Source organism: Crinia signifera, chromosome 4 (assembly GCF_055691185.1).
Source record: "Crinia signifera chromosome 4, ASM5569118v1, whole genome shotgun sequence".
In the NCBI taxonomy this organism is placed as follows: Eukaryota; Metazoa; Chordata; class Amphibia; order Anura; family Myobatrachidae; genus Crinia; species Crinia signifera.
Window position 1 is genome coordinate 289,690,430 of NC_139220.1, and position 16,297 is coordinate 289,706,726.

The 16,297-nt window shown below is 46.5% G+C and overlaps 1 protein-coding gene across 1 annotated transcript in view; it reads left to right on the top strand.

Annotated features, from left to right (window-relative positions):
• LOC146075598 (adhesion G protein-coupled receptor E5-like) overlaps positions 1–16,297 on the top strand; it is a 77,430-nt gene that overhangs the window by 52,120 nt on the left and 9,013 nt on the right. Inside the window, exons 10-15 of the mRNA XM_083184985.1 lie at positions 1,524–1,616; positions 4,125–4,309; positions 10,517–10,681; positions 11,005–11,196; positions 14,707–14,924; positions 15,735–15,801. Of these exons, the coding sequence (XP_083041111.1) occupies positions 1,524–1,616; positions 4,125–4,309; positions 10,517–10,681; positions 11,005–11,196; positions 14,707–14,924; positions 15,735–15,801 (920 nt within the window). The remainder of the gene's footprint in view (positions 1–1,523; positions 1,617–4,124; positions 4,310–10,516; positions 10,682–11,004; positions 11,197–14,706; positions 14,925–15,734; positions 15,802–16,297) is intronic.

Below are 16,297 nucleotides of genomic sequence, written 5' to 3' on the forward strand. Positions count from 1 at the left end.
GCTGCGGTATAATCACTAGCTCTCAGCTTCTGTGCCGCTATCTGTTACTGGGTTTTCTAGAGCCTTCCAGTTGCTCAAACATTCAGTGTCAGAGACCGCTTTGGCTCCAGCAACTTCCACAGTATCATGCCAATGTTTCTAGCATTCTCTAGGTCCTGGTATTGCCAAAGAGGCATATTTACTTATTCCCGGTAACTCTGAATGCCATTACTGCCCATCAGAAATCTTTTATGGTCAAATAGGCACATTTATTTATATCCTGCAACTCCGGATCTCGTTTTTACAAAGTGGCTACCCCAGATTCCATTACTACCTGACTACAGTTCTAGTTATTTCAGTTATAACAGTCATCTATCACTATACCCTGGTTAACAGTGGGAACTTCCAGCTGGGAGCCGCGACCTGCTGTCTGGATGAACCAAGTCCATACCTCCTTGCAGGGGTCCCTGGTGAAAACCACCAGGCAGTTAGACTTCTCACCTCTGCTTGGAAGTACTGCCAACTCCTGCGTTCTCTGGTGTATGCGCCGACCATATATTTGTCCAGCCAGTTTCCCCCCAGAGTCTTAAGTAGCTCCTAATCTTGTACCTAAGGTAGATCTACAAAAACATGACAAGATCATGTTTCTTTATTTATGCATGTGGCTAGAGATCCCTAGGACACTGCTTTCCCCACGTGTGTAGAATCACCTAGATGTCCCTTTCCCCTGCCTCAGTATTGTAGAGTGGATACATATGGATGACCGGCGGTGGGGATGCTGGGGTTCAGAATACCAATGCCAGCATCCTGATGGAGGAAATCCCCCCCCCCCCCCCTCCTTAAACTAACGATCCCACTAGTGCCTATCCTGCCCTGCATACGTTTTGACTCCCGGCAGCTGGGATTCTTTATTGATGAGATTCCAGGGTGGCGGTCTCCTGTTGGTAGTTGGGAGCCGTGATGTATTATAGCACTGTGAATGCCGCAGCATCCCCCCCTTCCCCCCCACCTGCTGGGATACTGAACATGTCCCTTGCAGAAGGTTCCTAGTATATATACTGCTGCCTTAGAACAGTTTGTGAGTGGATCCGGGTGATAAGTCAGCAGTGTCTAGGTTGAAGCCATATGCAGAAATCTAATTGGGGGCCACGTGGTCAGGTATTGACATTGCCCTAAAACAGCGACAAACTTATGTCACACTTTTTATGCGTCGACCCTATGATCCATACCCAGCGCAGAGTAGACATGGGAGAGAGATTAACTGAGAGCGAGAGTTACTGTTGGCACACAATGCTTCTGTTAGAGGGCGGGATAATCTAAGCCTTGAAAAGTGATAAAATGGAGAGTGATAAACCTCCAACCAATCAGCTGCTGTCGTTTTTGAAACACAGTCTGTGACCTAGCAGGTAGGTGCTGATTGGCTGGCTTTTTATCACTCTCCAAGCTTATTACATCTAGCCCTTAGTGATGCTGTGTGTATACTATGTCTCCTGTTCTCCTAAGTAGCTAATGTGACAACCCTAACTGCATCCACGTCCTTACAGATATCATAACATTGACCAGCACTTCAAAGAACGAGCCTCTCTTACTGCAGGGAGCCAAGAGCACCGTAACTGTGAAGTCCTCTAAGAACGCAGGTAAATAGCGGTTACTCTGTCCTTTTTAAGAAGCATTATATACTGCTCGCTGCACTTCATTTTTCAGGGAAAGTTTTACTAGATGGTTATTATGGAAAACTTGAGTGACATACTGGTGTAATGAGCAGAAACAAAACATTGTGGAACATACAACCCAAAATGGTACTTGTGTAGTTTCACGGCGCCACTTACGTAGTGTCTCTATCAGCATCAGCGTTGTGTTCCCATAGTCAGTGTTCCTGTCAGCATCAGCGTGGTGTTCCCGCAGCCAGCGTAGTCAGCTTGTGTCTGAGACTGTGTGTACGTTCGTGGCTAACCAGTGCTTACACAGTGAGCGTAGTAAGACAGCGTTGTGTCACCGCTTATTACATTGTGCGGGAACCATTGACCATTTTTAACCTGCCTGACATGAAAGGTGTGAATGTGTTCCCGAAACACCCCAACTATCCACGTCAGCCCGAAGCGTGGCGAGCGCAGCGGTACACATCCTCCCGACCTGTTTATACCCTTACTATCCACATCGGCGTGGAGTTGATTTTATAAAGTGTGGCGAGCGCAGCGAGCCACCAAGCCTGAAGCCAAGTGACTACGCTGCCTGACGGGAACACTACGCTGACTACAAAGGGCTGCCACGGGGTCACTACGCTGACTACAAAGGGCTGCCACGGTGTCACTACGCTGACTACAAAGGGCTGCCTGACGGGAACACTACGCTAACTACAAAGGGCTGCCATGGGGACACTACGCTGACTACAAAGGGCTGAAACAGGGACACTAAACTGACTACAAAGGGCTGCCACGGGGACACTGCGCTGACTACAAAGGGCTGCCACGGGGACACTACGCTGACTACAAAGGGCTGCCACGGGGACACTACGCTGACTACAAAGGGCTGCCACGGGGACACTACGCTGACTACAAAGGGCTGCCACGGGGACACTACGCTGACTACAAAGGGCTGCCACGGGGACACTACGCTGACTACAAAGGGCTGCCACGGGGACACTACGCTGACTACAAAGGGCTGAAACAGGGACACTACGCTGACTACAAAAGGCTGCCACGGGGACACTACGCTGACTACAAAGGGCTGAAACAGGGACACTACGCTGACTACAAAGGGCTGAAACAGGGACACTACACTGACTACAAAGGGCTGCCACGGGGACACTACGCTGATTACAAAGGGCTGCCACGGTGACACTACGCTGACTACAAAGGGCTGCCACGAGGACACTACGCTGACTACAAAGGGCTGCCTGACGGAAACACTACGCTGACTACAAAGGGCTGAAACGGGGACACTACACTGACTACAAAGGGCTGCCACGGGGACACTACGCTGAATACAAAGGGCTGAAACAGGGACACTACACTGACTACAAAGGGCTGCCACGAGGACACTACGCTGACTACAAAGGGCTGCCACGGGGACACTACGCTGATTACAAAGAGCTGACACTACACTGACTACAAAGGGCTGCCACGGGGACACTACGCTGACTGCAAAGGGCTGCCACGGGGACACTATGCTGACTGCAAAGGGCTGCCACGGGGACACTACGCTGACTACAAAGGGCTGCCACGGGGACACTACGCTGACTACAAAGGGCTGCCACTGGGACACTACGCTGACTACAAAGGGCTGAAACAGGGACACTACACTGACTACAAAGGGCTGCCACGGGGACACTACACTGACTACAAAGGGCTGAAACAGGGACACTACACTGACTACAAAGGGCTGCCACGGGGACACTACGCTGACTACAAAGGGCTGCCACGGGGACACTACGCTGACTACAAAGGGCTGCCACGGGGACACTACGCTGACTACAAAGGGCTGCCACGGGGACACTACGCTGACTACAAAGGGCTGCCACGGGGACACTACGCTGACTACAAAGGGCTGCCACGGGGACACTACGCTGACTACAAAGGGCTGCCACGGGGACACTACGCTGACTACAAAGGGCTGCCACGGGGACACTACGCTGACTACAAAGGGCTGCCACGGGGACACTACGCTGACTACAAAGGGCTGCCACGGGGACACTACGCTGACTACAAAGGGCTGCCACGGGGACACTACGCTGACTACAAAGGGCTGCCACGGGGACACTACGCTGACTACAAAGGGCTTCTATTGCCGTACACTAACAACGTAGCTTGGCTTACGCTGACAATGTAATGTAGTGTGGTGCTGTGAAACTACACAAGAAACCCCAAAATATATCTCCCTTTCCAACTTTTTGAACAATCATACCATGCAAACTGAGATGCATATTGTGCTAAGGGGACTTGGGAGTGGGTTAGATGGGTACTGTAAGTACATTAACCACTTAATTGGCATGGTGGCAGGGGGCACAGCCGGTAGCAGATGGACTTTCTCTGACATGGATGCATCCCATGTTACTGTGTATCCCAGCTATCTACTAGTATGACAGCATTATCCATTCTGAAAATTGTAACTGTTTCTGTCACTGCTCTCTACATTCTGTCCCGTAGATAATATATTGGCGGGATGTGTGGAGTACACTAATATCGCTCACCTTCTGGAAGGGGCTGCACTGCTGGGGAATTATTCAGAGAAACAGAAATTTCAGCTGGTCTCCCCTGTGGTCTCTGCCTTCCTTGGATCCAGCACTCCTACTGGTCACACAATCTCGCTGCATCTGAAATACACTGCGAAGGTAAGAATTCCCATTCATGTTATTGTACTGATCATAATACTGCACCAAGGGGGTTATTCTGGTTGATTCGCAAGGCTGCAAATTCGCAGCCTTGCAAGTCCACCAAACCCCGCCCGGCGAATGACCCCCCCCTCAAAGTGCGGCTTCGCCCGGACAGCTGCGAATGGATGTTTTGCATAAACATCCATTCGCATGGCTTGGGTAACCGAACACATCTTTCGATGATGTTTAGCGTGCACGCATATATAAGTGACTTTTCAGTTACTTACATTTGTGTGCACGCTGGCGTGGATATGGGCAGGCAGATGACATCCGGTGATGTCAGCTACCCGCCCCCCCACACCCGCGTCACTGCCTCATTACCATGGGAACGCCCGTGGAACGCTGGGCGTTCCCATATGGTAATGGAGCAGCCCGGCACCCCCCGCCCATCTCCGCCCCCCCCCCCACGCCGCCATGTGTGCGTGCACCCGGCGAACCGAATGCACGCAGTACCGATGAGATCTGAATGAGGCCCCAAGACCCTTTACTTCTATACAACACAACACAGGAGATTATGGGCCTGATTTATGCCCCTTTCCCACTGCAGGTCTTAAACGGTAAATTGCAGTTTTTCTCCCCTTTCTAAACGTTGAAGGCTGCAGTGGGAGAGCGCCAGAGTTGATTTACCGGTTAAAGTTAGCCGGTATTTCAACCTGTTTCCAAAGCAGAGTCCTAAATGTTTCAGAGACGTTTTTTATGCAGTGAGAATGGCTCTGAAACGCAGATACGTAGCTATGGAGGAGCCGGCGGAGCACATGTTCCGGGCGAAAGAATGTCCCCTGGCGCCGGAGCCATGCACTTTGCCGCCGGCGGCTCCCCCAACACGTCCGATCTCCCGCTCCCTGCAGCGCCTGCTCTCCGCTGTGCAATAGACTCCCCGCAGCGCCTTCTCCCCGCTGTCTCTGCAGTGCACAACGGAGGCCGCGGGACCTGGCAGCAGTAATACAGCAGCAGCGCGGGAGAGGGTCACAGGGGACAGCCGTCCCGGGCAACGGCAAACTCACCAGTTTAACTGCCCAGCCGATCACCTGCCCCGCTCAGTCCTGCATTCAGCCGTCCGCATGTTCAGCACCCTGGCCACACTGTACACAGCTGGCTGCTGGAGGCAGGAAGGAGATGGGCACAGAGGAGCCTGTCTGTCCGGCCACTCTGCACTACAGCACAATCCAAGCAGCCACCCTACGCTCCCCTCATTGACAGGTTGCCTGCTGTGTGTCGCTGCTGGGACTCGAAGGCTGAGCAAGTAGTCCTCCAGGAGCTACATTAGGGAAAAGGTACTTTTGTGTATGCTGTGGGTGAATATTGGAGGGCCAGGGAGAGTGCTTTGGGGGGGGGGGGGGTTATTTCAATGGGGTGGGAAAGTGCTGTAGGGTGGACAGTGAGTGGGTTGAGAGGGGTGTTGTGTGTGAGTAGTTGAAGGGGAGATTTCATTAAATGTGTATGTATTTTTATGTCAGGGTTATACATAGAGAAATCCTCTCTTTAGAAATCCTGCGTTTGCCCCTGGGTGTGTGGTATAAGGTTAAGCCATGCCCTGTCTACGACAAATTGGGGGGGGGGCGCAAAACATGCCCTTGCTCCGGGCACCATGGCACCTAGCTACACCACTGCTGAAACGGTATTTAAGATCCCACACTAGTCTCCCCCCCCTCCCACCTTGCAGCTGGTACCTTGCATCTGGGCAGCATGGTAGGCAGCAGGCATTCCAGGGCTCCTAGTCGGCAGGTCCCAGACTGATGCATGAAAGCATCATACAGGAGGAGGCTGCAGCTGGTGCACAGACAGCGGGGGCACTGGGGATCCGGGCAGCGCGGTCCGTGCTCAGGAGGAGGAAGCGGAGGAAGGTCCATTAGGAGATTGTCATTTCATCGGCGGGGGTCCCTGCCGCGAATGGGAAATAGCGGAGCCGTTCATTAAATATTTTCATATTTAATTAGCGGCTCATTAGATATGTGCATATGTAATTTTCGGGCCCACTATTTCCCATTCCCATTTCCCACGAGGGGATTAAATGGTTTCACTGTGATGTGAATGGTACTTAAACGGTATTTAAAATGGTTATCTACTGCAATGTGTAAGCTAATACCATTTTAAATACCGATTAAAAGGCTTGGCAGTGCGAAAGCAGTGTTATGGGCCCCATACATCAGCAATTAATTGTGACAGCCCTCAGATCTGGAGAGGATTGTCACAATTAATCTTTAATGTGTGGGCTCCCCCTTTTGACAATCCCAATCAACAATTAATAGGGATCACCAATCGATTGCTGAATCAGATTTTTAAACATGTTTAATAATCTGGTATGATCTGCGGTTGTTTTTTATATGTGTGGGCATTCCCAATTCGTCTTCTTCATCTATTTACATTATGAACAGCTGAAATGACAATCGATTGGGCAATTTCCAGATACGAAGATGCAATCTTTAGATGGAAAAATCTGCCGATCACTGAAATAAATCTGTAATGTGTGGGCAAGTCAAATAGATTGTAGAATCCATTTATCTGGCCAAAAAATCCCTGGATCTGGAAAACCATTAATTGTGATTGCTGATGTATGGGACCCATTAGACTCAGTGGAACGATTTTTTTTTCTTATTATTATTTATTTATTTATTAACAGTTTCTTATATAGCGCAGCATATTCCGTTGCGCTTTACAATAGCAGACAGTGATACAACAAAACAGGGTATTTACAGACAGTCAAAATGTAGGAGGGCCCTGCTTGCAAGCTTACAATCTATAGGGAAATAGGCATTGATACATAAGGATAGATACTGTATTCTTTATTGCATCGATTCCACCAGAACGCAAGGTTCTATGACTGGTTCTGGAATTTGATAAGCTTGCCTGAAGAGATGAGTCTTCAGGGAACGCTTATAGGTTTGGAGACTGGAGGAGAGTCTTATTGTGCTTGGGAGGGCATTCCACAGAGTGGGTGCAGCCCGAAGAAAGTCCTGCAGTCGGGAATGGGAGCGAGTAATGAGTGTGGATGAGAGACGCAGATCTTGGGAGGAGCGTAGAGGTCGTGTTGGATGATATTTTGAGATAAGAGAAGATATGTATGTTGGTGTAGTTTGGTTTATGGCTTTGTGTGTAAGTAAAAGAATTTTGTATTGAATACGGTAGAATACAGGTAACCAATGAAGTGACTGACAGAGTAGCTTTGCAAACTATGAACGTCTGGCTAGGAAGATTAGCCTCGCAGCTGCATTCATAATGGACTGTAGTGGTGAGAGTCTGTATTGGGGAAGGCCAATAAGGAGACTATTGCAATAATCAATGCTTGAGATGATGAGAGCATGGATTAGAGATTTTGCAGTGTCTTGTGTAAGGTAAGGGCGAATTTTAAATATGTTTTTTAGGTGCATGTGGCATGATTTTGAGACAGATTGAATGTGGGGTACAAAGGAAAGTTCTGAGTCAAGGATAACACCTAGGCAGCGAGCTTGAGAGGTAGGAGTGATTGTCATCTTCTCAACAGCGATAGAGATATCAGGTTGGTAACTACTATTTATTGGCGGAAATATAATTAATTCTGTTTTTGAGATATTAAGGTTGAGGTGGCGAGATGACATCCAGGATGAAACAGCAGAAAGGCATTCAGAGACACGGCTCAATACAGATGGGGACAGGTCCGGGGAGGATAGGTAGAGCTGAGTATCATCCGCATACAGATGATACTGAAATCCAAAGGAGCTGATTAGTTTGCCAAGAGATGAGGTATAGATTGAGAAAAGCAGGGGACCTAAAACTGAACCCTGAGGTACTCCAACTGAAAGAGGTAGCGAAGAGGAGGTAGAATCAGAGAAACGAACACTAAAGGAGCGGTTAGAGAGGTAGGATGAGAACCAAGAGAGGGCTGTGTCTTTAAGACCTAGGGATTGTAGTGTTTGTATGAGAAGTGTGTGGTCAACAGTGTCAAAAGCAGCAGAGAGATCTAGAAGAATTAGTAGTGAGTAATGGCCTTTAGACTTAGCAGTGACCAGATCATTCACAACTTTAGTCAGTGCTGTCTCTGTGGAGTGTTGGGCACGAAAGCCTGACTGATGCGGGTCCATTTATTTATTCTTCTTCTGCGCATGGATCTGAATAGTGTGAGCCAGAGATGTCACAGGAGAAGCTCAGCCTCAGAAATGTATTGGGTGGTGACATGGATGTGGCTTAGCGGATGCACAGAGATGATCTGTTATATGGGCATGCTATGGGGGTGTCACTGAAAGGGTGGGCATACAGGGATGCAGAACTGCTCATATAGCAGCCCATACTCTGGAAGAGAATCTGCACCTACCATAGGGATAATACACCTTTTGATGGTACGACCGATGGTGTCTAATAAGTATTTCAGCGTAAATAAATGCTGGCAGTGGGCGATTCAGTCATTGCTTGGGTGTCACCAGGGAATGCTTAGCAGCTGCATCTGCATAAAGTTGGAGGCCAACAATCGCCAAAAGTTGCAGACTCCGCTCATGAGTATCTCTCTGGAATCAACCTGACACCGTCAGATCATACGTTTTTCATTTTTCCCTATAGACAGCAGAGAGTCTAGAGCGCAGCTTACAGAATAGCAGCAGGTGAGGAAGGGGTTGGTTAGGAGAACGTCAGATTGAAGGGCGTCATCTGAGGATAGGAGACATTCCTCATGTCTCTCATATAAGAGCTATAATAGCCTATTTCTCATTCAATGTATTTTATTGTTGTTTTGTAGACTTGTGTATGTTGTCAGTGGGGTATTGTACACAAGTGCTTTTACATGAGTCTACAGTAGAGTTTGACCTGAGTCTCAGGTACAGATGTGTTCCATCAATATCCTGTCCCTCAGTTGATTATGTTACCACATACTTACCTTCTTTGGAAAACTAATTTCAGTGAGATTATAGTTGGTAGTAGAATTTTACACAGCACACATTGAGGGAGCGTGTCATGCTCCACCCAAAGGGCGTGTCTAGTTCCATATATGGAGAGATTGTGAAAAGAGATTGTGAACGTGGCCCCTAGAAGCGTGGGTGTGTCACAGCTACATCTGAGAGGAATCTTGTAAAATTACTTATATCCAAATGTAGAGGAGCCCCAAAGCAGTTAGTAAGAGCTACTATACTTGGTAAAGTGCTGGGAAATGGTGCTGATGGTTCAATGTAAATGGATCTCTCATTCCTTTTTTCCCCAAAAATGTAACAGTGTAATGTGGGTTAGGTGAAATGAGGGAGATTGCTAGACTAATGAGGGAGAGAGGGAGATTGCTGCTATTTCAGGGAGTCTTCTGCAGAATGCAGGAGGGTAGGCAACTATGTGTTACCGTAGACAATCAACATACCAAGGCAAATACACATACACCACAATAGAGAACACACATTTCCCCTTGCAGAGCTAGCAGTTCCTTTTTTCAGGGTGCAGAAGAACAGCTATAATTATGCCTGAAGACTTTGTTTTTTCCTAATAAATTCTAGTTCTCTTACTATAAAATCTTGACGTTTGTTCTGAGCTACTTTTTCTTGTAGTGGAAAGAATGAAGTTTCTGTAGCTGAATTTCTACTTAATAATATAGCTGTCAGTAGGAAGTTTAGGTAATTTGGGGGACTCTGATAGCAGGATACAATCCAGAAATATCTGGCTGCAGATGTATTAAGCCTTAAAAAGAGATAAACGCGAGAATGATAAAGGGGGGTATCCAATGTGTCGCCGCTATTTCCGACAGGGGAAATAGCGGCAGCTCCCTATTCAATGCTGTCTTTAGCGGCAGCATTGAAGCGGGATCACGGCAGAACGGGCCCGACTTTAGAAGCTGTCGGGCCCGTTCTGCCGATAACGGCCGTGGATTGTCGCCGATCGGCAGGCGGGACAGTGAATCCTGCCTGTCGTTCAGCTGTCGGGCTGACCGCAAACGGGCCAGGATCACGGCTGTCGGCAGGGATCGACAGCTGTGATCCTAGATCGAATACCCCCCAAAGAGTGATTGTCAATCAGTCAATCAGCTTCCCGCCCGCTTCAGCGGAAGGTGGGCGGACAGCTGACATCCGTTGAAGTCAACTGCCCGCACCCGCGTCACTGGGCTATTACCATGGGAACGCTTAGCGTTTGGTGGACCGATTAAATCAGAATAACCCCCTTAGTACAGGTGCATGGTTCTGCTACAACAATCCCACTCAATAATACTGTGTTCTATTGTAGCTAAAGAAGGATTACAGCCAGATGCATTGTGTCTTCTGGTCAGTAAATGAGTCTGCATGGAGCTCTGAGGGCTGTACAGTGCTGGAAGCAGGTGATAATGGAGTCCTCTGCAACTGCACTCACTTGACCAGTTTTGCCGTGCTAATGGCTCTGCATGATTTTGAGGTAATTACCCTTGTTCCCTGTCTTACATTTTAAACACCCTACAGATTCTTGATCAATCTCAGGCCTAGCCAACCTGCGACTCTCCAGCTGTTGTGAAACTACACATCCCAGCATACCCTGGCACAGTTTTAGCATGGCCTTATAGCAAAACCGTGGCAAGGCATCATGGGGCTTGTAGTTTCACAACAGCTGGAGAGCGACGGTTGGTCAGGCCTGATCTATCAATTTTATTATTGTATTATTATGCAATCAACACAAATTGTTCAATACGATTCTTTTCCCTTTTGTCACTCGCTAATGTCTGACCTCTTTTTCTTTCCCAGAGTTGGACGCTGACTCTTATAACTAAGATCGGGCTCTCCTTGTCAGTCATATGTCTTGCACTATCGATCGTCACTTTTTGCTTTTGTCGGTCTCTCCATGGTACACGTAACACAATACATACACACCTGTGTATCAGCCTCTTTTTTGGAAATTGTATCTTTCTGCTTGGAATCACAGCAACTCAAAGCACGGTACGCTATGCTACATTTGTGTAAGCTTTTATCAATAATGTGGGGGAGATTTTTCAAAACTTGGAGATAGATTAAAAGGAGAGAGATAATGTAATAAACAATGCGCTTCTTTCATGTTACAGCAGGCATGTCCAAACTATGGCCCTCCAGCTGTTATGAAACTACAAGTGCCATTCGCTCTCTCTCTTTTATATTTCCCCAAACTTTGATCAATCTTCCTCCATGTTGGAAAGGTCTATTATTGTTGCAGTGTATACTTTCTGTGTATACAGTGTATATTTTGTGAGATAATATAATGTATTTAATTAATTGGTTCATCTAGGCCAGTGGTAGCCAACTCCAGTCCTCGAGAGCTACCAACGGTTCACATTTTCTGGTACTTATGTAATATCTGGACTTCCGGTTTTCTTATGAGAACGTGTCCGCTCGCCACGCTTCTGGCACGGTGGCTCGCTGCGCTCGCCACACTATATAAAATCAACTCCATGCGTAGTTGGATAGTAGGGGTATGAAAAAATGGGGTGCATTTAACATGGGAGTCCAGATAATACATAAGTACCCATTTTCTAGATCACCTCACAGGTACACAGGTGCACTCATTACTGACTGACACATTATAAATGATCCACAGGTGGAGCTAATTACTTCACTTATGATTCTGTGAGGAGACCTGTAAAACGTTAACTGTTGGTAGCTCTCGAGGACTGGAGTTGGCTACCCCTGATCTAGGCAAATGGAACTTTTTGATTGACGTGCAAGGCTTCTACCTTTGTGTTATCTTATAGTCAGAATATTTTCTAAAAAGTAAAAAACAACATGCAACCATTTAATCTGCAATATATTGAGAAACCTCTTGAGTGGCCTGATTTCAGCAGGAATGTTAGCAGCAGTAGCATCACAAGGGGTGTGTGGGGCTGGTGGTTGCTTTCATTTGCCAACCTTTCAGGGCATTAACGCCAAAATGACAACTCCTCCAGAGTAACAGGAGTCGTGTGCTCCAGTGTGACATTAACCTGCAGCACTCGGCTCCTGTCACTGAAAAGGAGACAGCAGAGCTGAAGTGTTTCTGGGGGCAGAATGAGGTTATTGGTGGCTTTTGCAGTAGAGCCACGCCCCCATTGGTAACTTTAGCTTGGTTCATGAGAAGCCATGCCCCCTTTCTCAAGCCACACCCATTTTCAGTTTCTCTTGTGGCATCAGCTGTCGCAGACCCTGGGCTAACGTAACTGGCGTAAGCGGTGGCCGCAAAGATGAGGAAGTACCTATAATACCTATAATACTATAGTACCTATAATACTATCCCTCCTCCCCCTTTCCTGGCTTGACTTTAACCCAGTTCTGGATATCTAGATGACAGTATTCCGATGTTGACATCCTGATTTGTTTTGAAGTTCTTGCTCTGGTGTTCTGACAGCAGTCAGGATGCTGGCATAGGTATATTAAACTACTATATTGACCGCATCCCATATATAATGTGGCATAATGTGTAATGGGAATTACAGTGTGTGGCAGAATGTGTAATGGGCATTGCAGTGTTTAGAATAAAGTGAAATGGGCATTGCGGTGTGTGGCATATTGTGTAATGGGCATTACCCCTTGAAGCGAGGCTACACACCCTTTTTTTGTAATGTGTGCATTCTTTTTTTTTTATATATATATTGGTGGGGCACATTTTTACTTTTCGCACCGGGAGTTATTTTGCCTAGATAAAGCACTGTTTTTTTTATTAAAATGCTAGGGGAAGGGGGGGGGGGGGGGGGGGGCTCAGAAACATTTTTGGCTTGGGGGAGCAAAATTTATAGTTACGCCACTAGACAAGGCATGATGGGACTTGTAGTTTCACAACAGATGGAGGGCCATAGTTTGGACATGCCTGCTTTAGATGTTCAAAACACTTACATGTGTGCCCAGATAGTGGTTTGTGACTTCTCGCGGCTTACAATTTAAAGGTAGAAAAGTCCAAAACATTGACTACTCACAGCCTTACCCACTCCCCCCTTGTTAAACTCTATTTTGGTTAGATTATTTTACAGTATGAATGCTATAAGTTTTCCCTTTACCTAACAGTATAAATATGCAGCAAATATTAAAATATCCTAAAAGCAGTCTGTGAACTAAACAAAAAACTAAGACCGTGTTGGGCAACTGGGGACCTCCAAGATGTCACCAACACTTCTTCTGCAAACTTATCTCACATTTGCTCTGTTGTAAGATTTGTTTGATACTATGTATTGGTGTCTTTTGTTTGTTTAATTGTATTGTTTTATTAAAGGTAAAGGTGCCCATACACCAGTGGCATACCTCCCAACTTTTGGCCTGAAGAAATAGGGACACTCGCGCGCCCGAAAAGGGGGCGGGGCGTATGCAAATGAGGGTGCGGCTTATGCTAATTAGCCGCGACCTCATTTTCATACGAGAATAGACGCTGTGCTAGGGTTACCACCTAGTCCCTTTAATTCCGGACACATATTAATTACACAGGTTCTGTGGCTGGCTGACTTCAAGACTCCACTTCAGCTGATTTTAAACTGCCACAGAACCTGTGTAATTAACATGTGTCCGGAATTAAAGGTCCTAGGTGGTAACCCTACGCTGTGCGCATGCGCACAGCATCTATTCTACTAGATTGGGGGGTCTCCCAACTGCCACCCCCCGCAGCGGGACAATGCCTGCCGCGGGTGGGACAGCGGGACAGGACCCGAAAATCGGGACTGTCCCTCTAAAATCGTGACAGTTGGGAGGTATGCAGTGGTCAGGGAACTCAGTCCTCATTACCCCATGCAGTGCATGATTTGCAGGTCTCCTCACAGAATCACAAGTGAATTAATTAACTCCACCTGCGGACCTTATAAAATGTGTCTGTGAGTAATTAGTACACCTGTGCACCTGCTGGGTTACCAGCAAAACATGCACTGTGTGGGGTAATGAGGACCGAGTTCCCTGACCACTGAACTACACAGTCAAGGCATCCATAATAAATACCATTAATATCATTAGTACTTAAAACCTGAAGCTAAGACAAATAAATATACTTTGTGGGAATCTGGGGGGAGTGGGTAATAGTCGGCTTAACAAGGTGCGATTTGTATTCACTAGCTATCGACTTTGAATATATAGTCAAAATCGATAGCCAAAATCACACCGTGTGTACACACCTTACACCGGCAGGTAGTCAGTGCTTTGGGCTCTTCACCTGTAGTCAGTGCATCCGAAGAGGCACAACTGGGAATAAAGTGCGACAGCACCAAACTGAAGTGATTTACACAACAGTGTTTGGTTATAAATGACCTCGTCACTGAAAGAACCTAATATCGATAAATATCTTGTTGCTGCTTGTTACCACCATGCAGTCACTCTCTTGTGTTGTAGACAGAAGATTTGCGCTCATCCAATATCTCCTATTATATGAGCCCCATAAGTCTTATAAACAGACAAGAATATAACAGAGTATGCAGGATATGTCAAATGTTTTGCAGATTGTTCTAGAACAGCGGTGTGTTTGTATCACAGGTTCTGTGTGGGATAGTGGCAGGGCTCCTGCATATCTGCTACCTGTCAGCCTTCTGCTGGATGGCTCTGGAAGGACTGGAGCTTTACTTAATGCTAGTTAAAGTATTCAATACCCACCTGAAAACAAGATACCTTCTGGCAGTGGGGTACGGAACGCCGCTCGTGATCGTCATAATAAGTGCTGCAGTCAAACACAAAGGATATGGAACCGATACATAGTGAGTATTGCTGTAGTGACAGATAGCTTGGGACATTTTGCAATGTATTTATATAATAAGCTGGGGGAGTGGGGATGATGTCATATATAATATATAACATGCAACATCTTGCTGGCTCCATACTGGAGGTATTTACACTTCTAGAACCAACAGACCCACTCACATACAGTATCTCTCATAAGTCATAACCTACCTCCTATATTGACAATGACAAGTCCATGGTCACACCAATGTCTTCACCTAATGATCTCATCATCCTTTCCTGATCATCTATATCAGGCATGTCCAAACTATAGCCCTCCAGCTGTTGCGAAACTACACGTCCCAGCATGCCTTGCCATAGTTTTAGCATTCCCGAATAGCAAAACTGTGGCAAGGCATGATGGGGCTTGTAGTTTCACAACAGCTGGAGGGCCAACGTTGGACATGCCTGGTCTATATATAATTATGTCTAGTGTCCATGTGGCTCTGAAATACTGCCCTCTGTTGGCAGCAAGGGAAAATACATCTACTAGCATTTGCTTTGAGCAAGCTTACCAGTATATTATAATCATACATTAAGGGCTTATAAAACTAGAATACAAAGTGAATGGGATAGGCAGTTCTAAAAGAAAGAAATATATTATTAGTATTATATTGTATTTATATGATGATGATGATGATTTAAAAAAAAGGAAAGTATTCAGAACCTTACCACAAATTCCATGCAATCTATAGGACTGGGCTTTCCTGTAAGGGTGTAGGCACGGTTTGGGAAGGGCGGAGGTAGACAGGCTAAGCTTCTCATTCTCTCCCTCCCATGTGTCACAGCTGCTGGTTGTCTCGTGAATGGGGCTTCATCTGGAGCTTCCTGGGACCTGTGGCTGTCATTATCCTGGTAAGTATTGTACCCACTTATCAATCTCAGGGCAACTAGAGATCACCATTGAGGAGTCTAGCTTATTGTTTAATAAATATGCCCCATTAAATGTTAAAGACAATTTGTGGGATTTCCCCTGAAAACTTATATTGTCTATGTGGGATGCTATAATGTCAGATTTAACTAGGTCTGGAATACAAATTCTATCTGAAGATGGCATTATCCTACGTGTTTTTTTTTTTGGAGAGGGATTTTACAGATCCCTCCCTGATGATGCATGCACTCGGCAACAACCACACATGAGCATTATCTGCAGGAGACTGGCAAGAGGAGATGCTAAAGCCACATAAACATTTACTTTTTCACCTTGCAAATATAGGCAAAAGTATATAAAAAAAAATGCTGATTGGGATAAATATGGCACCAAGTGCATTCTGTGACTCACATCACGTGTCCCACTGGCAGTGTCTTATTAAGTAATCACTAATTGGTGTAATTACGGTATTAGGTATAT